General features: G+C 46.2%; 2 protein-coding genes across 5 annotated transcripts in view; one reads left to right on the plus strand and one right to left on the minus strand.

Moving 5' to 3' along the window:
* Positions 1-500: 500 nt before the first annotated feature.
* LOC119374070 (BRO1 domain-containing protein BROX) lies at positions 501-21,721 on the minus strand. Its single transcript, XM_037644134.2, has 11 exons — positions 21,517-21,721; positions 19,829-20,032; positions 18,080-18,175; positions 17,370-17,442; positions 16,962-17,067; positions 15,302-15,391; positions 13,831-13,916; positions 12,996-13,077; positions 12,416-12,566; positions 5,252-5,420; positions 501-2,741 (listed from the first exon to the last, which is right to left on the minus strand). The coding sequence occupies exons 1-11, from the start codon at positions 21,615-21,617 to the stop codon at positions 2,637-2,639; spliced, it is 1,263 nt and encodes a 420-aa protein (XP_037500062.1). The 5' UTR covers positions 21,618-21,721; the 3' UTR covers positions 501-2,636.
* Positions 21,722-22,580: 859 nt separating this feature from the next.
* The window catches only part of LOC119374345 (serine/threonine-protein phosphatase 4 regulatory subunit 3), a 45,983-nt gene continuing 43,614 nt past the window's right edge, over positions 22,581-24,949 (plus strand). For 3 of the 4 annotated variants that reach the window (XR_007417983.1, XM_037644424.2, XM_049420476.1), the window contains exons 1-2: positions 22,600-23,268; positions 24,067-24,122. Coding sequence is in view for 3 of the 4 variants with exons in the window: in XM_037644424.2 (XP_037500352.1) it covers positions 23,127-23,268; positions 24,067-24,122 (198 nt within the window). In the remaining variant the exon portion in view is untranslated. Of the gene's footprint in view, positions 23,269-24,066; positions 24,123-24,949 lie in introns of all 4 variants that reach the window. The other variant, XM_037644423.2, reaches the window with a different exon arrangement.

Consider the following 24,949-nt stretch of genomic DNA (forward strand, 5'->3'; position numbering starts at 1 on the left):
ACTTGAAGAAAAGTTATGGTACATTTAACTTTTGTGAGCGAAATCTCTGCTTGACGTCAACTCACTTGTGAATGTTCAACTTAGCATAACTTTTGTTCAAAAGGATTTCGAACATTCATTCTTGTTTCACTGCGTACAGTTCTCAATTTAGATTATTTTGATATTTTGATTGGCTTTGTAACTCTCACAGTTTAGAAGAAAAACCTTGCTCCTAACAATGCAAGAAATATATGATATTTTAAAAACTACATACTGTATATAAAAAAATAATGACACATTTAATATCAGCACATAGAAACACAAACTGTGAAAGTTTTTAAAAAACCTGCTGAAAACAAGAAAACATGTTTTTGAAGCAGGGTCCCCCCTAAAAAGAGGAGAACCGAGTGAAACAGCAAAACAAAGCTGCGCCTCGGTTTTTTTATTTCAGTGTGTTTGTGCAGCAAGTTTTCCCACTCAATAGTTCTTCAGACAGATGCAAATAACAAAGAGACTCAGTCTTACAGTACAAGCGGTAAAGCACCTTTTATTGCTCGCCACAATGTACAAAAATAGCGTCTGCATTGCATGCTGGGACGGGATGGGCACCTACACTAAACACATGCTGCAAACGGCCGTCAAGCCCAATGTTGTAGTAGTTGCTGAGAAGGGCTCGAAAATTCTCAATTCAAACACAAGGGAAACCCTGCTCGGACAATGAAGGCTCGACATCTCTGAGCACTAATTTTTCTAACGCTGGATTAAAACCACACAAAGTGCGCTCGGCTAAGCGAAGGTGCAACAGTTTGAAAAAAGGCGTATCGTACAGCCTAACAGCACACATGAAAAGTACAGTCGTAAACGCTGAAAGCTGGGACGTGCACAATTTTTCTTCACAACACTGAAAAGGCGAGTTGCGCAGAACAAGTAGTGCATGAAATACGGCGTACAGTAAAGTCAAGAGTGGCAGGACATAATAGTTACAGCACAGATTACTTCCATCTGCTGCGACACAACCGTGCAAAGGAAAACACGTTTGTCGTTTGCAATGAGCGCACAAGTCAGCTTCCATCAGGCAACCTCATCGGCAATTTGGCTGAAGATATTTCCAAACCATTAAGTGTAATACCTCATAGTACATATCAATCCTATGAAAAAATTGCAGCTTCGCCAAACTGTAAATGTTATGCCCATCTGAACAAACATACATTGCTTGGGCTCTTATCGTATAATGCAGACACCGGGACATCAAACAAGATACAATTAGAAGGAAAGAAATTGTGTAAGTCTTGTAGAAACGGCGTGAAGATTCTGAATGATCGTAATTTATCACAGCCTAAGCAGTAAGAATAAAAAAATGTAAAGAAAACAAAATATATGAGAAAAGTCTCAGCTGCATAAAAAGCTTGCAAATATGTCCGTGTTCCCTGCTGGTTACGCAGTGGGCTCTTTGCGTGCTCCTGGTAATTAAAACTGTTGCTAAGCTAAGACGTAAATCAGGTGGACTTGCATTCAATCCGTATCAATACTTATTGATACCCTCTGTGCAATCTACAAATGCTGCATTGTGGTCTTTCTTTGCAAAAACTTACATGTATGACAAAAATCTAAGCTACTTAAAGCAATTTATGTTCCTTAAAGGGGCCACAACATGGTTGTTGATGATCGTAATTGAGAGCAGAGGGACCAACGTCGTCAAACCAGTGAAAATTCCAAGCTCTCGGCGCAAGTTGTACACCTTAAATTTTTAATTTTGTATTGCTGCATCTAAGCCCCTCCCACCTAAAGCGACTGCCATTTTGGCACGGCTTGAGTGGTATCAATAAACGCAAAGCCATTACTGTGTGGTTTGCACCGAAATGTTCCGACACCGTACCAAAGTCAGCCTGCACTATTCTTGCTCTATTTCTACACACTCTGGCATCTACTGGTGTGGTTACACCGTGCCCACAGTTATTTTGATTGCACAAGAAACAGCGCCAACCACCAAATGCCTGCAGAAACCTATCTCGGAATGACTACATGCAAAAACAAAACTGACCATGCAAAGATCACCTTAATTCAACATCTGTAGGTGTTGCCAGAAAGCTGTATGGTTCAAATACTGTACAATGTCAAAATTCTGAACTACAAATTTTCATAACATCGTTTTTTGTGCCAAATCACAAAGTGAACAAGAATGCAGAAAGATGAAACATGCACTTTCTGTATCGTTGTTCACTTTGACTTGGCGCAGCAAACGACATTATGGATCACCGACGCCAACAACCAGCCCAAGCCCATACCTTGCAAATTTTCTTTCGAATTCAATGCTTAACTTAACAATCTAGCATCGTGGCCCCTTTAGGACAAAGTAGTTTGAAACTCTTCATATGTTTGTTCTACCTTGTATTCCTTAAAATCAGTCACTCATATTAAAGGAACGAGAGATTAGAAAAAAAAAAAGAAAAGCCAAGTAGCAGTAGATGCACCGCACCAACGAATTGCGCCGATTGAGCTGTCCAGGGGAACAGTACACATGCTTGCATATTAGAAGGACCTTTGCTTTAAGGTACTCATTTACAGAGATGTGCATATATATTAAAGATCTCTATTTTACAAAAGCCAAGCATTGCACTGCCAAGCCAAGGACCCTTCGGGGACCCTGGAAGACGGCTTCACTGCAAGATGCATCCGCTTTCCGTCTTTGGGTCGGCAGTGGAATGGGAAGACGTCTTCTCCTGCACTGCCGGGAGATCGCCTTCAGCCTTGACGGCTGCCTTCTGTTTTTACCATCGGTGGAGGAAAAAAAAGGCAGTTTATTATGGCTTTCATACACCTAGCAATGAAATCGTAAATGGCAGGCATAACATGTACGCTTGAACCTGCATATAATAAATTACTGTGTATACCAAACAGTTGTAAAATCCCCTTGAACATATTTTGAATATATAAAATATTTTGTATATTAAATTACCTATATACAGAACTCTTTTGTGATGCCTTTCAAATTCGGTACATCCGGGTTCAACTGTATATGCTTTCATAAACCATGCAATGATATGGAAAATGATGGACGTAACATATATATGTATTAGGTGTTACCAAAAAGTTTCCGGAATTCAGTCGTAAAAAAAATTTATTCACTATAACACCTAATCAGCACCGTCTCCTTCAAAGTAGTCCCCTTGAGCATGCATACACCGATCCCAGCGTTTCTGCCACGTTTGCATGCTACATCTAGCAGCGGTGATGTGTACCACACTCAGTTTGCCCGTGCTTTTCGAATTCCAGGAATTTGTGGTAGCACCTTGTATTGTAACATGATAGATGTAACAAGTACAGGAGACGTTTGCCCCGGTGACATACTTAGCATACACCGGGCAAACAATGGGCATAGTGGTATTAGCAGTGGGTGTAGTCAGGGGACGACGATGATGCTTAGCATGCTACTGCAGATGAAAAGAAAGAATGACAAACGCAGTGTGTGACAGATACAAAACAGACACAAAACACACCACCACACTTATCAAGCTAAAGCAGGTACAGTGAAACCTCGTTAATACGTACCTGCCGGGTACGCGGCAAAACTACGCACTAAACAGTAGTACGCATTAACCACCAAGTACAAATTTGCCTCTCCTGGCGTACGCCATCGCCGCCAGCAAAGGAAAAAGAGTGCCGCAGCAAATATTGCCTAAACTACACACTGCAAAGCCTTTTCTTTCTTTTTGCCAAAGTGGAGAAAAGATCCTGCACACTCGCACGACTGCCCGATAGCGCGCGGTGGCCGCCACGTCAAAGAGCATTTCGAAACCATTACAGGGTCCGGGATACTTAGTGCCCGACAGAGCGACAGAACAGACAGTGTCTGCATTCCGCGATATATGTGTATGCGTCTGTGCCGCGATCTACTACTAAACGAAAACGGACACGGGGAACGGCTGCGTGGAGCCGATCGTCTCCTGGGTAGTTGCGTGCAGCGAGTCGCCTACTTGGCTCACGCCGTCACTGCCGGGCCGCTTGCCCTACCGCACGCGTGCATTAGTCGTGGGAGTGTTCTTCGTGCCCGCTTCGCTCCAGACCTTGCACAGATGCGGCGAGTAGCTTGTTCAAATAACGCGGCGATGTCGTGCTTCCTCCGCGACGCTGTAGCGGTCCTGGCAGCGGACAGAGGCTCGTTGGGTGGTCGCCTAATAAAAGCGTGCAGTATGGTTACAACAGCGCTATGCTTGCTATACCGTACGCGTGCGTTTAGCGTGATAGCGTCAATGCAGCGAGGTTTCACGCCGTCCGCGACCCGCAACGCTCAACTCCGCAACAGCGAGCTGCTTTCGTTTCTACAAAGCGGTGCGCGCTTGAACACGGCCCCGCACGAGGTGGCAGCGATCAGCGGCCCAGCACGTTCAGGTTGTCGCAAATAAAAGCGTGCAGTATGCTTAAAGTAGCGCTGCACTGCACGCGTGCCCGAGCAGATAGCTGAAGATACTTATTGTGATAAGGTTGTCGGCGCTAAGTCATGCTGGCCCATTTGTCGGTGGCCGCCGCTTCGCCTTCGTTCTTTCCCGATGCTTACCTGCAAAGGCGTCGCCGCAATCGCGCGGAAGTCGGAATCGGTGATCGACCGATCTCCGCACTTCTCGAAAAGACTGGAAACCTTTGGTGGCACACTGTGGCATCGAGAATTTCACTCGTGCAGTAAAATTTTATGGCAGAAAAAGTTATCGCGGTACGCGCAGGTACGCACTAACCAGTAGGCATAGGGCGAACCACTACGGCTTAAGCGGTCAGCGAATGCATTGGGCTCTATGGGACTCGGTCGGGGATTCGTCGCAACTACGTCTTAACCGTTAGTAAGTTTAAAGAGGGTACGTATTAACGAGGTTTGACTGTATACAGAGCCTGCCTCTGTAGCCATAATAGGATGTCTACAGCAGCTGCGTCTGTCTCTGTGTGTTTACAAGAAGACTAGCATCCTAACAATAAAGAGTACTCACGAATTGAAACATAACATCGTTGTTGTTTTTTAGTATTGGCAACTGCAATGAGCAATCGCTCGTGATAACTGCGTCATGTCACTGCAAATCTGGCCGCTGAAGGCAATGCTGGCTCTGATGTAAGTGTTTGAGTCAAAATTACACTTGCATGACACGAACTGTAGACGCTGGAAATGAAAGTACTACACACATTACTTAGCCCTAAATTTTCGCGTTTCAATCAGTGAGTACTGTACCTACACAGTTGTGGAGGCTTTGCATGGACAGAGTACAACAGAGTGAACTGAGAGACTCGCCGAGTTTGCAGGGTCAGGAGCGCCGCTGGTCTGTACGTAAAAAGCGGCGTAGACAACTGGCGTCCAGGCCTTGTCATGGGCGGGCATCTGGAATTCCTCGGGGCTCACCAGGCCGTACGTGGCCCTCAGTTCCAGTTCGGGTGCGTCGTTGGGCACCTTTTGGTGGAATCTACAAAGACATTTTTACAAGGAGTGCGCTTTTATTCCATTGCTTGATTGATTCAACGGCAAGATGCCATGCTACAGCGGAACCCTGTCAACACATTTCTTAATTTGATAATTGATCACGTTCAGCCATATTGGATAGCACGTTTTCCCAGATTATAAGTCTCTTCCTCTTTTTTTTTTTCAAAACACATGAACAAGGTTCTGCTGTGTGCATGCCTTTTCTCTAAACTGCGCGCTAATTGACGAAGATAGGAAGCTGTGTGCTGAAATCATGTGAAATTTCCATAAAATTCTTGGTGTAACTCTGTCATTGCTCACGTGATTTCAGGACTGCCATCCCACAGCAACAAGGTTAATTCACGCTCGAGGTACTTAAATCTGCGCTTGAGTCAAAGTACAGTTTCAAGTGTGGCTTCTTCCATTCCATGGCCCAGAGGATAGCAAATTGCCACAGCCAGGCAACAAGTACTAGTGTTTATTGTACCAAACGAGCTTTCATTAATGTCATTTGGATCGAATGAGTTCTAATACGGATGTCTGCATATTGTGCTGGTAGCTCCTTAACCCCAACAATTACTATCATATTACTCATTGTGGCATAGGGCTACATTATGCAAATAAGGGAAGCTGTGCAATGAGGCGACTGCCACATGGCACAGGCCACTCTTCAAACTTGTGCTAAAACAAGTCTTGCTGTTCTGTCACTGAATCGAAGAAATCTTTTTTTTTTTTTAACGAAGTTAATCATACCTAAGGGAATCTTGCACAACTAAAGAACAAACACTAAAATAGGGGTTGAAAAGGAGTACAGCTTAGCTCACTAGTACACTTTTTTTTTTTTAGTTTCATATAAAATTTCATTTTTTAGCCATAATGTTACTGCTCAATCTTTCAGCTATTCTCGGAAAATCTTTTTTTTTTCTTTTCCTTTAAAATTATAATGCAGATGGCACCACACACAGCAGTTTAGGCACACTCTCTAAAATGCAGAACCTCTTGCCTTTGAAGGCAGCATTACCTCAACATAAGATTGCTTTGAATGAAGCATAGAAGAGGATACAAAAGACAGTCTTTGAAAGATTGCATGTCTGGTTAGTACTTCAAGTCTAACATAGTGCACAGACATTTCTCTCCGCATGCATGTACAGTAGACTCTCAGTAAACAGGAATCTCTTAAACGGAATAGCTGCTTAAATGGAACAGCTGTCTCTTATATGATTGGCTTCGGGCTTGTATTCTGCAACCCTGTTCAACTCTCAATAAACGGAACTCCTGTTGAATGGAACACCTTTTTCTCGTCCCTTCAGGTTCCGTTTAACTAGAGTCTATGTAGTCTGAATCTGAATCACACTTGTCTAGAGTGGCCAGGCAGCCACTTCAACTGCCATGTTTAAGCAATAATATTGCCACGCGCTAGTGGTGGCAGAAGAAGAGAGCGACGAAGTTGGTGGCTGTTGTGGCCGAAAGTAAACAGCTGGTCGCTTCGAGTTCCCTGTGTGTCGTTTCCTCTCGCGACAGACTGGTGGAGGTGCTGGGTACTGCGACGTCCTATGCCTGCTGGTCCTGAACCAGAAGCAACCAACGCCAGTGCACCAGGGTCTGCTGATATCCATCGAAGCAGCCGCCGCCTTCAAGGTCTACCACCACAGTACGGTCCCTTGGCAAGTTCCTCGAGGAAAATGTCTGCCACGACCGCAACCCAAACCGAGCATGACCCATTCGCTGCCGTACCCTGTGTCGTCAACACGCCTCGCACGCCCAACCCATTCCACGGCGATGCCAGTGAGGATGTGGAAGACTGGTTGGACCATTTCGATCGGGTCGCTGCCATCAATGACTGGGACAATCGCCGTAAGTTGAAGAACGTTTACATCTCCCTCGTAGACGCGGCAAGAGTGTGGTACGAGAACCACGAAGCTTCATTCACCAGTTGGCAGGAGTTCCACCGGCAGCTTCGTGAGGCCTTCAGCAACCCCGAACGGAAAGAAAGAGCTGAGCAGGCACTTTCTTCGCGGTTTCAAATGCCGAACGAGAGCGTCGCCATGTTTGTAGAAGACATGTCGCGATTGTTTCGACGGGCTGACCCCCTCATGTCGGAGGAAAAGAAAGTACGCCTGTTAATGCGAGGCGTAAAGGAACAGCTTTTCGCGGGCCTCGTGCGCAACCCTCCAACAACGGTGTCGGAGTTCATCCGTGAGGCAACAATTATGGAGCGCATGCTTCGGCAGCGGTTGTCGCAGTATGAGCGCCAGACCGCCATGTCCGCAGCGTGCTCGCTTGTGCCAGGGTGTGATGGCAGGGAGTCCCTCACAGAACTCATCCGGCAGGTTGTCCGCGAAGAACTCCAGAAGTCTCATGCCACGGCAACTCCGAGTGTCACCGCTCTTACCGACATCATTCGGAACGAAATCAGGCAGTTTGTTCCTTCTTCACCACCATCGCGACCCGAACCTCCCACGCTCTCCTACGCGGATGCCTTGCGGGTCTCTACGCCGCCGACGACGCATTTTTTTCATCCACCTGCTGGGGCCCCTCGACGTTTTCCAAGTCCAACCCACCGCCCGGCTTTGCAGGCCGACTTCCGTCCTGGCCCGCGGAAGTCCACCGTCTGGCGTGCTCCTGACAATCGTCCTTTGTGCTACCACTGTGGCGAAGCAGGACACATGTACCGCGACTGCTACTACCGGCGAATCGGCCTACGCGGATTCCACCCGGATGCCCGTTGTCCACGCTACGGTGAGCGGCCGCAAGAAATTGAGGAATACTTAGAAAGCAGTCATGTGTCTCCCGCCCCGCAGCGACGACAGTCACGGTCGCCATCACCCCGTCGGCCCGTATCGCCAAACCGCATCCGACCATCCTTTGAGTCCCCTGGTGTCAGTGGCTCAAGTCCACGCCGGGGAAACTGAGAACAGCGACCTCCGGGGGTGAGGCCGCTGTCACGCGAACCGACAAATATCCTCCTCCGATGCCACCCCCTCACGACGTACCCCTAACGCCTTCTTCTGAAACCGCTAAGAGAGCGTCCGCTGCCATTACCGTTTCCGTCGACTGTTATCCAGTGACTGCACTTGTCGATACGGGCGCTGATTACTCGGTCATGTGTGCTTCGCTGGCTACCCATCTACGCAAGGTGCTGACAACGTGGGACGGCCCACAACTGACCACCGCTGGAGGACACCTCGTGTCACCCATAGGAAGGTGCACCGCAAGGCTGGAAATTTGTGCGTCGGCTTTCGTAGCGTCATTCCTTGTACTGCCCAAATGTTCTCGGCCGGTTATTTTGGGCATGGATTTTCTTCAAGAATACGGAGCGATAATTAATCTCCGTGATTTGTTCGTCACTTTCGCTAACTGTGTCTCTCCAGATTCGGATGTCGAGAACGAACATCGTGGCGTGGCGTTACGCGTGGTTGACGACTGCGTCACGTTGCCGCCTCGCAGTAGTATCTTCGTCCTTGTTGAGTGCCCAGAGGAAAAGCCAAATACGGGCATCACCGAAGGTACGGGCATCGCCGAAGGTAACCTCACGTTATTGCTTGATCGGGAAGTCGCCATCGCTCGAAGTCTCGTTCGGCTCCGAAATGGCCAGACTACGCTTTTAGTGACGAACTTCAGTGGCGAATACAAACACTTTGCGAAGCGCACCACCATAGCTTACTTAGAGGCACTGGATGAGTCGGACGCCTTCCCTTTGGTTACGACAATCTCGACAGAGGAAAGCTGCAATGCCGACGTGACTAGTCGCCTAAACGTCAATCGCCAGTTAGAAAAACCTCAGCGGGCAAGGCTCCTCAGTCTACTGTCATCCTTTAGTGACTGTTTCGCTACTACATCGAAGGTCCGGCAGACACCTCTAACGAAGCACAGAATCATCACTGAGCCCAATGTCCAACCTGTGCGCCAACATGCTTACCGCGTGTCGCAGAAAGAACAGGATGCCATTCGTCATCAAGTCAAACAAATGCTCGATGACGACGTAATTCAACCATCGACAAGTCCTTGGGCGTCACCTGTCGTGTTGGTTAAGAAGAAAGATGGTTCCCTACGATTCTGTGTAGACTACCGCAAACTAAACAAGATCACGAAAAAAGACGTATACCCTCTTCCTCGCATCGATGACTCCTTGGATCGCCTGCGTCACGCCCGTTACTTCTCGTCGATGGATCTTCGTAGTGGGTATTGGCAGATTCAAGTAGACGAAAGGGACCGAGAAAAAACGGCGTTTATAACACCTGATGGTCTCTACGAATTTAAAGTCCTCCCTTTTGGACTGTGCTCCGCTCCAGCCACATTCCAACGAATGATGGACACAGTTTTGTGTGACCTCAAGTGGCACTCGTGTTTAGTGTATTTAGACGACGTAGTCGTTTTTTCCACGACGTTTGAACAGCACATTGAGCGGCTTGAGGCGGTTCTCCTGGCCATTCGCACCGCCGGCCTGTCTCTGAAGCCGGAAAAGTGTCACTTTGGATACGAGGAGCTAAAATTCCTTGGCCACATTGTCAGCAGTAACGGTGTTCGACCCGACCCTGAAAAGGCCGTAGCAGTTGCTTTGTTCCCGATCCCGAAGACAAAGCAAGATGTACGCCGCTTTCTGGGTCTTTGTGCGTATTACCGCCGTTTTGTGCCAAATTTTTCGAAAATCGCCGAACCTCTGCAGCAACTCGTCAAGGACGACGTCGCGTTCGTTTGGGGTCCCGAACAATCAGACGCTTTCCGTGACCTTCAACAACGCCTCCAAGCGCCGCCGATCCTTGGTCACTTTGACACCGAAGCAGACACAGAAGTACGCACTGATGCTAGCAACCTTGGTCTCGGAGCCATTCTCGTGCAATATCAAGATGGCGTGGAACGCGTTATTGCCTACGCTAGCCGCACGTTGTCATCTGCTGAGAAAAACTACTCAACGACTGAAAAAGAATGTCTGGCGGTCGTATGGGCTATTACGAAATTCAGGCCATACCTGTACGGACGCCCCTTCCGAATCGTCAGTGACCACCACTCTCTCTGCTGGCTGGCGAATCTGAAAGATCCTTCGGGCCGTCTCGCAAGATGGAGCCTTCGGTTACAAGAATTCGATATAACAATAGTTTACAAGTCTGGCCAGAAACACACCGACGCCGACTGTCTTTCCCGCGCACCCATCGAGACCGCTGCGGAAGACAATGACGAAGATTTCAGTTGCCTTTCTATTCTAACATCCCTGAACGTGGCTCAGCAGCAACGCGACGACTCAGAACTGCAACCACTCATCGAATACCTTGAGCGACGACGCCCACAACCCCCACGTCAGTTTGCGCGTGACTTGTCATCTTTCTGTCTACGCAACGACGTCCTCTACAAGCGCAACTTTCATCCTACGAAAACTGTTTACCTCCTAGTCGTTCCTGCTGTTCTCCACGACGACATTTTGCGAGCATGCCACGACGAACCATCGTCCGGACATCTTGGCTTCGCGCGTACTCTGGCGAGGATCAAGCAGAAATACTACTGGCGGAAACTTACAAAAACCGTCAGGCAGTACGTCAAGACTTGCACGGCTTGCCAACGCCGCAAAAATCCACCGATGAAACCAGCTGGTCTGCTTCAACCTGTACGACCCCCTCACGCACCTTTTGCACAGGTCGGGATGGATCTACTCGGCCCGTTTCCGAAATCTTCAGCTGATAACCGCTGGATTGTCGTCGCCACCGACTACTTGACCAGATACTGCGAAACCCAAGCCGTTCAGCGAGCAACTGCTTCCGATGTGGCTAATTTTTTTGTCAAAAACATCGTTCTCCGCCACGGTGCCCCCGCTGTTATCATCACAGATCGTGGTACGGCATTTACGGCACAATTGCTCCGAGATATCCTGCGGCTGAGTGGTACGACACACCGAACAGCAACCGCGTACCACCCGCAGACCAACGGGTTAACCGAACGCCTTAACAAAACAATTGCAGATATGCTTTCCATGTATGTCGCCAAAGATCACAAGAACTGGGACGAAATCCTCCCATATGTCACATTTGCCTACAACACTGCGCTTCAGGAAACCACCGGCTTTGCTCCTTTTAGTCTGGTTTACGGCCGCGACGTCACTACGATGCTTGACATCATGCTACAACCAACTCCGCCGGACGCGATTACCCCGGATACAGACGTATTTGTTCAGCGCGCCGAAGAGGCCCGGAAGCTAGCACGCTTACGCATTTTGTCGCGGCAAAATCAAGACGCTCACCGGTACAACACCCATCATAGAACTGTAACGTACGAGCCTGGCGACCTAGTCTGGGTTTGGATCCCCATACGTCAACGAGGGCGCTCCGAGAAGTTGTTATGCCGATACTTTGGACCCTACCGAGTTCTTCATCGCCTCGGTGAAGTCAACTACGAAGTTGTCCCAGCAGACACATCGCACCATTCCCGTAGACTACGCTCCTCGGATGTTGTTCATGTCTCCAGGATGAAGCCGTACCATTCCCGTTGACTGCAAGTCACGCACTTTGTGGTGCGGAGCCTGCCTTCAGGACCATTGTGCAGTTAATTCCCATTTCTTTTATCTCGCTCTTGTGCTGTGCAACAGACACATTCTCTTTTTTTTGGCAACGCTTTCACTGTTGTTGTCTCTTTTTTGTATGTTTTCATGTCTTTTTTTTTCTGGGGAGAGGGTAATGCCACGCGCTAGTGGTGGCAGAAGAAGAGAGCGACGAAGTTGGTGGCTGTTGTGGCCGAAAGTAAACAGCTGGTCGCTTCGAGTTCCCTGTGTGTCGTTTCCTCTCGCGACAATATGCAGAGATGGACGCCATAGCGATACCAAACGTAGTCATACCGCATGCTACATTTTTGTCCTACAATTCAAGCACGAATGGGAGTCGGTAGCCAACGCAAGGAAGCAGCTGCAAAGAGCACCAGCGTTTATAGCTTCGCACTCGACCGCTCCAGACAAGTGTGATTCAGACTGTGCATGCATGCAAAGGTCGAGTTTGTATGCCTAGTTTGTATGCTCACATGAAGCCATTCTCCCGCTCGCACTTTTCGAGGGTCCGCTTAACCAGGGGCGCGAGCTTGCGGAAGAAGAGGTGCTGGTCGATCTTAGCTGCAGAGCCAGGTCCCTTCATGGTGCTGTACTGCCTGCAGATTTGCACAGCATCCTGGTAGCCTGCAGTGGCATGCAGAGAAGAGCTGTCAGTTTCGGTTGCTACGGTCGCGTCGTCACTTCCGATTAACGCATTCCTGAGAAGGTGACCTACTGGAGGGTATTGGTTTAGCACTAAGTGATGTTTCACCTTTGTAGCATAATGGCGTCCAACTGGAAAAAGCAGGCAAAGGGAAACTGCGCAGAGTTAATTTTAAGGCTATTACATATAAATGCAAATGGTGCAAAGTTATAGGTGAGGAGTCGGGTCAGACTTTCTGTGCATTGGGAGTGAGGCACTCGGTATACAAAATAAATCTGTCATTGTTGCGATGAAAAATTTGGAAGTTTATCTGTGCAGCGTTCATTTGAGAGTTATAATTCCCATCTAGAACAAAATTTAGCCGTTAATTAGGGCCACTAAAGTATGCACAATGAATCTCGTTTTCTTACACTTGTGGCTCTCCTGCAGGGCCCTGATCGCGTCTCCACACTTCTCCTGCGCCAACAAGTTTTCTCCCGCATAGCAGTACGCCTGTAAAGACAAGCGTTGAAAGCATGCACTTAGTATTCACCTGTAACAAGAAAATCATGGGAGCAAAGACTTAACATGTCACCTACTGCATGCTCAAAAGGCCAACTTCAACGATATGTTAAGACCACATAAAAAAAGCGTAGCTTCAACAGCACACGTATAGAGGCACCTCTGCGTGATATTTTACACTGGAAATACAATCGAGGGCTCATGAAAGATGGCCATTTTTAATAGCGAAATTGAAAAAAGAAAAAGAAAATGTCGCCATTACCCAGAACTGACGCACGACAAGAGCACCACCTGGAATATGCGACACCTCGGCTTGAACTTTCAAGATAAGGGGGTGCTGAAGCATTGCGGGAGGTGGAGTCACGGCGACAACCACTGGGTGCATGCGTCGCTTACCTAAGAACTGCTTGAAGGCTGCTGACAAGATAACTATTCAATTACTAATACTATGGCCTTGCCAAGATAGTTTTGGTGATATATAGTACTAGTACTCACTTGTAACAAGCTTAACCGAGGTGAAATTTCAGTACACTTGCCCTTTAACAGAAAGTTGCTTGGTATGCTTAGCAAGAGGACTTGCTCTGAATAACATATTGGTTTAAATATCACAGCAAAAAAAGAAGAAACATGCAGGGAAAAAAGAACACCGTGAAAGATAAACCAATGTCATGTTCTACAAAATGAACTTGAAATACAAACGGGTGTTAAGACTGGATTCTTTAAAAAAAGCTATGTAGAACTTACATAGGAGAGATAAAAGACAGCCTTAAGAATGAGAAATTTCCTCCAACGTCCAAACTTGGATGCTTCGAGGCTCGCAAGGGAGTCCGCTGCACAAAAGCAAAATTGCCGTGTCAGAGTAGAAGAAATGATGATGGAGTCTTTGTACAAGAGTCCAAGCTTCAATCAATAGTGAATGCGGCATTAATGATTTTGATAATGCAGTTTCCTGAACTACATGACTGGCATATCATTGGTAGCCATCTACTGCCGTTTTATTTTGAGCAGTGTTGGAGCTTGCATGCAATCAGCAAATCAACATTCTGGCAGCGTCCGCTAGGGCGTTTATGAATCTTTGTCACAAAAATGGGTTGAATTGTGTTCTTAAGGAGTGTGAAACATGGCATGCCAAGTTTTGGAAACTTTCATTGAGCCAACTTGGCCACATAGTGCTTTGAAATCCGCAACATCACAGTTACATTTTGCAATTGTGCATTTTGGCATGAAATTCAAGAACAACTTTACCTTCATTTTCTTTTCTAACGATGAACTTACAATCGAGAAATTAATGACACCACAGGCTTCCCAAAAAACAACTTTTCAGTCTAAATTGACTTAATGTCTCTTTAGAAAAACTCAAATGTTGTACAGGCTGTTTTAAACAAACAAGCACTGCTCTTACGCAAGGGGATGGCTTAAGAAGGGAATTTTTTTCGAGGGGCTTGTATCTTTGTTAGACACAACCAAATGAATCTAAAAGACAATTAGGCTAAGGAACGCATAGAGGCCATTAACTCTTGTCTTTAACTGTAGTGTAGTAATAATGACGTAAAATGAAATGACTTAAAGTGGACGAAAAAAATCACCCTTGCCGTCGGTTGGATCTGAACCCACACGTAATTCGAAGGTTGTGGGTTCAGATTACACCAACGGAAAGGGCAATTTTTCGTCCACTTTAACCCTTTCCCTACCATAGAAAAAAAGAAGAAAAGTGTATCAAATTTACCAAATTTTTTTTTCGCTCAATTTATAAATTTTTTTAAAATAAAATGGCACCGTAAATTCAATGGTTCCTTTATTTCCCTAATTGCGCAAGAAAGGTAGCTCTAAGATGGCTTCACCACATGGCGATGCACTGACAGATAGCAGTACAGTGAACGCTAAGACACATACGTCACAATGTGGACAAGTGCGGCTGTCTATCATCAAGAAACGCACCTATGAAGAGTATAGTCGCCATTGGTTCAATGTTGGGCCAGTTTCTGTTAATGACGAGTATAGTTATTGGTAATTTTTATACGAAATCTCATGATGACTACACTCTTCAACGGGACGGAAAGGGTCGATTCATTTGAATTTATGTCATTATTACCACGCTACAGTTAAAGACAACATTTAATGGCCCCAATGCTTTCCTTGGCCTAATTGTTGGTTGGATTAATTTGATTGTGACTAACAACGGGATAACTAATGTCATTTATGACTCCAGTCTTACCTGCCGAAGTGTACATCTTTGATGTCTCGTGGGCCAGGGCAGAAATGAGCCCAGGGGCGTGCTTCATCTCAATGGCTCGCCCAATGGTCACTGCAATAACAGCATTAAAAAATGTGTCATATATTGGCCTCAATCCACTTTCAAAGACCCAGTGCTACTCATGCCTCTGATGCAACAAAGTTATGCAGCAGCCACAGTATTAATAGTAATAATAGTAATAATTGTTGGGGTCTTACATCCCAAAACCACGATATGATTATGAGAGATGCCATAGTGGAGGGCTCCGGAAGTTTCGACCACCTGGGGTTCTTTAACGTGCACCTTAAACCAAGCACACAGGCCTCTAGCATTTTGCCTCCATCAAAATGCGGCCGCAGCAGCCGGGATTCCATCCTGCTACCTTCGGGTCAGCAGTCGCGCACCATAGTCACTGTAATCGCAGCCATGGAGTGAGTAGGTGTATTTTGGCATAGTGACACATATGCATTTTAGGTTTTGAAACTGAAACTGGCTTGTAAAACGAAAGCTAGAGTAAATTATGTAGGGCACTGTAATGCTCAACAGCACATTTTTTCCAAGATTTAGAGGGTTGGCACCTTTAGTCAAACGTTGGTAGTGTGAACACTCCTTTAATAACGCGCTTATACTACGGCACACTGGAAGAAGAGTAACTGCCGAAGTAATAAGGATTTCAAAGGCCACCACAAAAAATTCAGGAGCCCTTGCCCTATAGGGAAAATGGGGGCAAGTGAAGCTTAACGTGTGCATGCCTGACGTGCTACTTTTCTTTCTTTTAAAGACGATAGTCTTTCTTGGGATACTTGAACGCAGAAATTTTGGTCTGTCTTTCTGTCTGTCTGTCACACGATTCAGCCACCCGGGCAAAGTTTAAGCACTTGCTGAACGCCCAGCGATCTTGAACTGGTAGCTGCGTTCATACTTGTGAACATTGTCAATCAAAAAGCAAATATTACGCATATCTGAGGCGCAACATCAATACGTAAGTATTAGGTGGTGTGTTCCTTTACTAGAAAGTACACAGATACGTAATTCTAAAGACCCTAGTGTTTCTTATGCTGCGCTGAAAAAACGACGCTATGCACGAAAAAGCCCTCTGCCGACGATATGGTGCTGCCACCTGGCAGGGGCCCTGGGAACAGCATCACGGGTGGCCGCGGATGAGACCAGGACTCGTGTAGTACAGCCGGCAGAAGACTATCGTCTTTCGACGACATTTGCAGCGAAGCACGCGGATACGCAGCCAATTTTCTTTTCTAACGCATTGTGCAATGCTCTCTCCTGTTTCCTTCCTCGCAGCACAACACCGCATTTGCTGCAGGCAACAACGACAGTCACGTGTTCATAACCAGGCAACAATGAAATGACATGTCACCTCAGTAACATCAATGAGAGATCAGATTGCTGTATCAGAAACGGCTGATCGACGACGAGCCCACAATCGAGAGAGCATCAATTATTGGAAAATGGCGCGTAGAAGTACGCATGCGACCGGTGTACCTTCGAGGGCCGCATTTCTTTGCGCTCACGGCCATTTTTTGTTCTTTCTTTTTCGGTCACATCTGCAACGCCAGTGACACTTATAAGGCAATACAAGCTTGGCTTGAGTAAGTTCTAGTGAAATATTTGTATGCCACAGTACCTTCCTGTGCTTCTGCAGTGCACTGGTTGATGTAGGCGGACGCCACTCGCGAGTCCATGTCGGATCCCGGCACTGGTTGCTCTCTCAGCTGTCCCACGTACTTGTTCTGGGCCAGAATTGAGGATTACATGTCATCAAACAAGGCCACTGCTCACGCAGACTCTGTATCCACTGGTGTACTTGATGCGCGAAGAAGACGTAGACACAGGTGTTCGTCCTGCTCGTTCTACTTTCTTGTGTCTTTGTCATCTTTGCGCTTCAACTACACCCATGAATGCTTCGAAACTCGCCTATGTTTTAGTTCTTCTAGAATCTGTATAGCTTTGTTTTTCATATGCAAATGCTGATTTTATCACTTGCAATTGCACTCTAGGTGATTGCAAGATTAGGAGCAAAAGTTGCAGTCACCTTCATCGCGCAGAAGTAGCCAGCGGCTTTCCTGAGACACGTGTGCACGTCCTTTGCTTCATCCATGCTGATGCTGGAATACGTACATCTAATGTCTCAGCTTGTCAAGACCAGAAAAAAACATATAGTACATATATATATATTCCTTTGCAACTCCTGCATTTGCACACTGAAGGGACATCAAAGAGAAATCGTGTTTGTAGATTGCCCTTCTACAATACCAAAAGCACTACTCTTGCTGTAGAAAGGTGCTTGGTAAGTGATGAAAGACACGCTAAAAGAAAACACAGCCGGCGACACCCCCTCGAGGTTCCCACACGAACTAGTTACGACATCAAATCTTCTGATGCCATATGCCAGAGATTACATAATTATTTATCGGTGAAAATATATTAAGTTGTGCCCTGAGAGGGCCAGAAACAGCAAGTTTCATAAAATTTTACTGAGCTAACAGGGCACAATTATGAAAAAAAAATAAAGACTTTGGAATCTATGACATCACAGTGACGTTCAAGTGATGATATCCCGGTATGAAATTATGACCCTCATTATTTTTACTAATGAGGAACCTATCATGACAAAGTTCATTACTATTAATAAAGTTCTTGATGGATTAATAATCACTCTAAACTGATTTACTGTTTCACTTTAATGTCCCTTCAACTGAATTTCAAGTCGCTCAAAAATTTGTACAGGAAAAGCAGACTTACTCCTCCTTGGCAGCAATCGCCGACGCATGCTTCATGTGCCAAATCCCCACATTCTGGCAGATCGAAACCAGCTCAAAGACTGCATCTGACTGCACACTGCACAGGAAAGAGGCAACACAATCACATAACATGCCAACATCTCATCAAACATAGAATGTCAAACAGCACTGCTGTAACGTCATTATTAGTGTAAAGATCATATATAGTATACCTGCAAAAAAAGTATGTTTGCTGATATAAATGTTTATTGTGACCGGCATTACAATATACACAATACTCGTCCGTTTTTAGCGCTGTTTTTATTTCAGAATGATAAACCACCAACTAGCCCAAGTTTCTCTTCTAGTTCTACTGATAACTTCGGTAGGGAACCTTTAACAAATCTGTTGGGTCCCAAAAGTGTTTTTTGTAATCACATGCATGTCTTGTGTTAAATAAATATTATAATATAATTTGTGCAATACTAGTTTACCAGACGCTGGTGTTGCAACATCTTGCAGGGATTTATCTAACCACAGTTCGAAACGTTTCATTTTTGTTCGACAAGTGGTCTTACAGAAAAAGAGGTACAAAAAAGCGATTTCTCCACGTACATGCCATTACTGAAAATTTACACTTGCAACAAAGGAGCATACACTTTCTTACAGCAATAATAGCCGTGTTTAACTGGTTGGGCTCGGTGATACCAGGTGGCACCACTGCCCCACCAAAACATGTTTGTGACCCCAGTGACCTCATAATCTTCGTAAGTTTGCGGACAAGCAAAAACACAATACATAGTTGTGCCATAGTTTAAGCTGGGTTCACTGTCTATCCTTGCACTACACACTTGCAGATTATCTCTTAAAGCCCTGATTGAGCCAATGTTCATTTAATGAACCCACCTCTTTATTCAACTACAGTCGAACTTGAATATAACAAACGTGGATATCTCAAACACCGGAAACATACTGACCGACGCTCACCTAACTCTCTCATGACAAACTGTACATTGAATATATCGAACCTGAAGTGTGAGCTGCCAGTTCCAAAAAGTCATTTGCGTGTTGTAAGTGCAGTGCTAAGAGGAGTTAATTTTTTTTTTTTTTCATGCTTTTTCTTTAACTGTACATTGCCAGTACTGTAAGAAGTGGACAATCTCGCACATCAATACTTGCTGTCATCGTTAAGTACCTTTGAATGGCAGGCAATTATTGGTGACGCCATGAGTATATGACTGCCATTGATATCAATTAAATGGAATTAAAATGCAACGAAAAATGATAGGAGTAACATTAAGAGATTGGAGGAAAGCATAATGGGTCAGGCAACAAACAGGGGTAAGCAGATACCCTGGTCGACATCCAGCGAAAGAAATGGACCAGGGCTACCGGTGGACAGCAAGAGCAACAGAATAGTTACCAAGGGATGGGAAACGCAGTCCAGGAAGGCAGAGCGTTAGATGGAGTGACGAGATAAAGAATTTCACAGGGATAAAACAGAACCAGCTCGCACAGGATAGGTTAAACTGGAAATCAGTGGGAGAGGCCTTCGTCCTGCTGTGGACTAAAACAGGCTAAGAATGATGAGAATGACGATGACGAAATACAAGTTCTTTGAGCTCCTCTACAGTTTCCCAGTGGTCTTAAGAATGCCGTCTAACCATCTTGCACAAGGTCAGCCTCGTTTGCTCCGGCTGCTTACACTCTCGCCAGCATAGATATTCGTGTTCGTTAGAACAGCATATAAAACATCATACTGAAAACTCACAGTGGTGCCTGTCCCAGCATGGTCTGAGTCCAGCGAAACCTTGTGGTGTATCTCAGCTTGCTCTCACCCCCCTTTTCATCAGGGGCCAGGATCATGCCAGCGAACAGTGCCAGGTAAGTGTTCAGGGCCGTTTCAATTGTGCCAATGTCGTTCAGAGGGTCAGTCAGCAGGTCGAGGAGGTGGTTTCTCGCCAAACGCAGGTCACTGTAATCGGGTAGCAGTGCGCACTCACCAGTCAAACGTTTCAGTAGTAAGGCGGAGTTAGTTGCACTGAGCTAAAGGCACAAAGGACAGGACAAGTGGTGTGCAATACTTGTCCTTAGTCCTTCGTGCCTCAACGCAACTACACTAGAATGTCGTAGCAACTAGCCCAAGTTGAAGCTTTGCTGAAGGTGGAATCACTTTTAAAAAAAGCCATCTTTAGCAGGCCAGCAATACAAGCTAGCTTTAAAACGTTCTTTTTCCCCTTCTCTACGCCCCATGCTTTCACACTCCCCTCCTTTTCTTTTTAACAGTTTAATTTTTTGCAAATGAATGCTGCACTGGCTGTACACATACAAACTTCATGCTAAAAGACTGGGCACATGTTTGTGATGTGATGACTTCTCTCTTGTTAGTCTAAACACCTGCAAGATTTGGATCTTTTGCATTGACACCTTAAACACTGTGATCCTTTTTATAACATCGTCACCGGTAACCACTGTTGATACCATTAGTATATATTATACAAGCGTTTCTGAATGTCGTCTTGGGCGCAGGTCGTAATGATATTACATGTATGAAGTAGAATGAAGTAGAATTGCTTTAAATTCAGAATTGGTATGTACATTTTCGATGGCAAATCAATCATTGTAACCATTAGAAGAGTGTAGGTGTAGGCCAGTTGGTGATTCATGATTAGCGAAGGTAACCTCAAAACCATACGGGACACTGAAAGAGACAACACGATTACGGTTACGTTTGCTAATCATTGTACCCCTAGTAGTCCAGTTTCGTATCAAACTCTTTAATTGCGTCAGCTTGTTATCACAGACGTTCTATGCGTTTCGGGAGCGTAAAACAACTGTCGATGACTCCGCCAAGCATCACCGCCAAGCTGTGATCACCTTCGAACTGCGCGCGGATTTACCAAACTATCGAGCAAGCGAAACCAGCGACATAGTGTGCCAAATTGCACTGCCGATTGCACAATGACCAGTCAATCATTGGACAATCGCGTGGGTTTCAAGGTCGTTTTACAAAGCTCAGACGGCGATAACAAGCTGAACTAAACTAGACCGGGGAGGAGCCACTGACCACAACTAAACTTGGAATACATGTCAATTTTCAAGGCCGACAACTTGACCGGGCCGTTGTCACTGCAAGCGAACTCCCTAATCACGAGTTCACTTTTACTTTGTTGCCGACAACGGCTCCCGATAGGCCACAATAATCACAATATGAACGACTCTTATCGCTAATTCAGTACCGCAAAATGATAGTTCACGTAGCGTCGCGCTTGACGCGCTTGCGCCACTTGTTTATCGAAGCGTTCGCTTGCCGCGGCCGGCATTGAAAGCCGCGTTATTTCGACTGGAAGACACAGCTGTTGTCTAGAAATCAAACACGTTTACAGATTTCAGAAATTCGACTACGATCGAGCAGACAAGATTGAATAAGGCACCGGATGCACAGCTGGGAAAGCTGACCTGCACAGCTTCAGCGCTTGGCTGTCCATGGCAAGCATTTTGAGGTCAAAGTTGACGATGCCAGTGGCTTTTAAAGGGTTTCGGTGAAACCAGTACGCCATGGTGGCTCCCGAAAGTGTCCAGGGCGCAAATTATAACAGCGTTTCAACACACGAATGAAGTTTCACCTACACGAACCAAAACAACTCAACCCGACAGGAGCGTCACTGCTCGTCTATCGTAAATACGAGAGTAAAGTTGAAGTATCTTTAAAAACCGTAGTTTTATTCTGCGTTATTACAAAAAACATATATGCATACTACAAAATACAAAAGCTTTTGTCATTTTTATTAAAGTGCTATCAAAAATGCTAATAAACAAAAATTTAGCAATGCACTGGCGCTTCCTAGCGGCGTCGCGGCGTTTCTTCGATGTTACGGAATCTTTCCGTTCTTCCATTCAATGCTTTTTTTTTTCTACGGTCAGCTGTGGTGCTTGACGTAGTACCATGCCGTGGAATTTCACACTATCGCGCGGCACGGGGCATAAAAAATGAATTGAATCTAATTGGGCAGTGATTACTACAAACTTATTTCATTCCTCTTTGTTAATGAGATGCACAATCAATCGCGAGACCTAGTTTGATGCAGGTTGTCTCGCAAAAGTTCTCCTCCTACCTGCACAGGACATTTATGCTTGACGCTTGCGTTTTCCGACGCGCAGTAGCTGTGTCGGACTCTTCGCGCCGCGTGAAAACCTCGAATAAACTGATTTCGTTTCATTCTTCGGACGGCCTACATCTCCTGGCTTCGCTGAATGCGAGAACGCATCGAGGAACACCATTTCGCCTCACTCATTTTGTAGTTTTTTATCGGAAGCCTCTTTTAGGCTTTACCGAAAAGCCTTACAATCGAGCGTTTGTGCCTAGGGGTAGACGAAATTATCGCCGCGTTCAGTTTCGAAGCACAGGCGATGTATGTAAACAACAAAACGTGCGTGTGAACCTCGAAAGAAATGAATCAGCTGTTGCAGCCCCTGCGTGACGTCAACGAGTTCGAATTTCGCGCCAACCCTGGTCTCACAAAGGAAGACCCCGTGGATGCTTTGGCAATTTTCAAAATGGCGTTGTATTCACCCAGTAGGTGAGGTGAGCGATTGGTAAGTTTTTTTCCTCGTCACCGGACTCTGTGGACGCGTTCGTCGGCTATTGTTTGGCTTCGTGAACTTTTTACGGATCGCGCGCGCCGGCGCGTGCCTAGGAAAAGTGTTTCGCCGCATCGTGCAAAATTTGGATGCGTTTTTCGCCCTGGTTTTGTTACTCTTTCGAAGCCTAAATCCCAGTGGCATCTTTCCGAGATACGTGCTAAGCCTAAAAGCCTGCATACTTAACCCTAAAACAATTTAAATTTTTCGCCTGGCGGCCTTGCATCGGCGGAGCGGCCGGACAAGACCGGCCAGCATCGTGCTTTTGCGCGACGTTCCGTGTCAAAGTGGCGAGACCCGGAGGCCGGGCTTGTGTGCTGAGCCGTGGTCGGTCTCGCAGGAGACCAGGGATGTGATCGGCGGCGCGACAGTTCCAGCGACGAAGAGCGGAGAAGTCAGCGCTCGACGTCGTTCCACAGACGACGAGTATGGCGGATACGAGAAGACGCGTCAAGTTGTACGCCTTGAACGCCGATCGCCAGTGGGATGACCGCGGCACGGGACATGTGTCCTCTTCGTACGTCGAGAGGCTCAAGGCTATGTCCCTTCTCGTGCGGGCCGAATCCGACGGTGAGTATCAAAACCCCCCTCCTCCTCTTGACCTGTGATGCTTGCGGCCCAAACGTCACTCGTACTGCACGTTTCAACCGCGTTGCACGTCTTGCGCCTTCCACGGTCCCCTCGAAACGTCAATGAGACCGCCTAAAAAAATGGGGCTTCCCTTATTGTTTACATTCCTGGGGAATCGTCTGCAGCCCCTTTCTCCGTAGCACCGAGTTTTTTTCATTCTTGAGGTGATCAAAATAACGTTGTTTGGGGGGGGGGGGGGGGGCTCCTTCCTGAACGTATTTATTTGTGCGTGTATATCTTGTTTGTTTCTACATCTGTGTCTGTACTTACGTCTTTCTGCACGGCAGAACCGCGCTTTCCATTTTTGTTTTTCTGTTTAGCGGCCACCCCCCCATCTTTCACCCCGTTTTTACTTATTGATTCGTCCCGCCTCTGGAGCATGCCAAAATCGGCGCTGGTGCGATGTGAGAATGAAGGAAAGACGGTGAAGTACGATTTAGCGATGAACGTATACTTTGCTCCGTGCGCTTATTCTTGCAGAACAGCTGAATGCGTCGCCTAATGTGACGAGAATAAAGGAATGGCTCCGCGAAACATGATTTACACAAAGGACTACGCGAACAACTCGCGTTCTTGGGTCTCCACGGGTGCGAAGATTCTGACGTTTCGTAAGAGAAAGGCCGAATCCGGTGGCGTCACCCATACCGCGTCGCACGGCAGAAGTTCGAAGATGATTTCTCTCTCGTATGACTAATTCGCTCTTCGTTCTCTTCCCTTTTTTTTTTTTTCCTTTTAAAGGCTCGTTACTCTTGGAATCAAAAATACAGCAGGACACGGCCTACCAGAAGCAACAGGTAAGCGAGACCCTGCATGATGCAACTTGTTCAGACAGCGACCCATTACACAAAAGGGCGCTCTACATTTAGAGCAAATACACACGGAATCAACGGTTTATGATTGAGTAGCCTCTTCATACATTGTTTGTTCACCACTCATTGTCATGGCCCCATGAATAGCGCAGCTCGCCAAATTCATCAGTCTTACCAAATATGCACACGCAATTAATTACATGTTACGATTGAGTAGCATGTTCGTACATTGTTTGTTCTTCACTAATTGTAGTAGCCCTGTGAATAGCATAGCTCAGCAAAATTGATCAGTGTCACCACTTTATATTTTTACCCTGGCTTTCTTGTATTCTGTATCAGCAGTGGTAATCACACCTACATAGATTGAATGATCAGATCTGTTATGGCTGTAACCTGAAGTGCTTAAAGGGCAGATCTAGGTAACAATGATTGCCTGTCAGAAAACTGTTCTGACGTCGTCATCTTCGATGAGGCATTAAGTGACAAAAGGCTCCGCAGCTGCGTAAGCTGTGTCGATAAGCTGCGTCTAATGCCCTTTATTGTCACGTTTAGTACTCCGGTTCGTCGTCACCAACTGCTTGAATTACGAAACAGCATACCAGTAGGCCCTAAAATTATTACCTTTGTAAGCTGTGCTGTGCCCTCTTCTCGAAAATTAGGCGCAAATTTGGCACTCCCTCATTCACACATGCAAGTATAAGAGTCAATGTGTCAGTGAACCATCTATGTTGTTTCCAAAGGCAATGGCTTTTCTTCGTACAATTTGAGTGCCGATAGCCATTTTACCTTTACGATGTTGTTTGACGGCCTTT

This window comes from Rhipicephalus sanguineus, chromosome 11 (genome assembly GCF_013339695.2).
Source record: "Rhipicephalus sanguineus isolate Rsan-2018 chromosome 11, BIME_Rsan_1.4, whole genome shotgun sequence".
NCBI classification, from domain to species: Eukaryota; Metazoa; Arthropoda; class Arachnida; order Ixodida; family Ixodidae; genus Rhipicephalus; species Rhipicephalus sanguineus.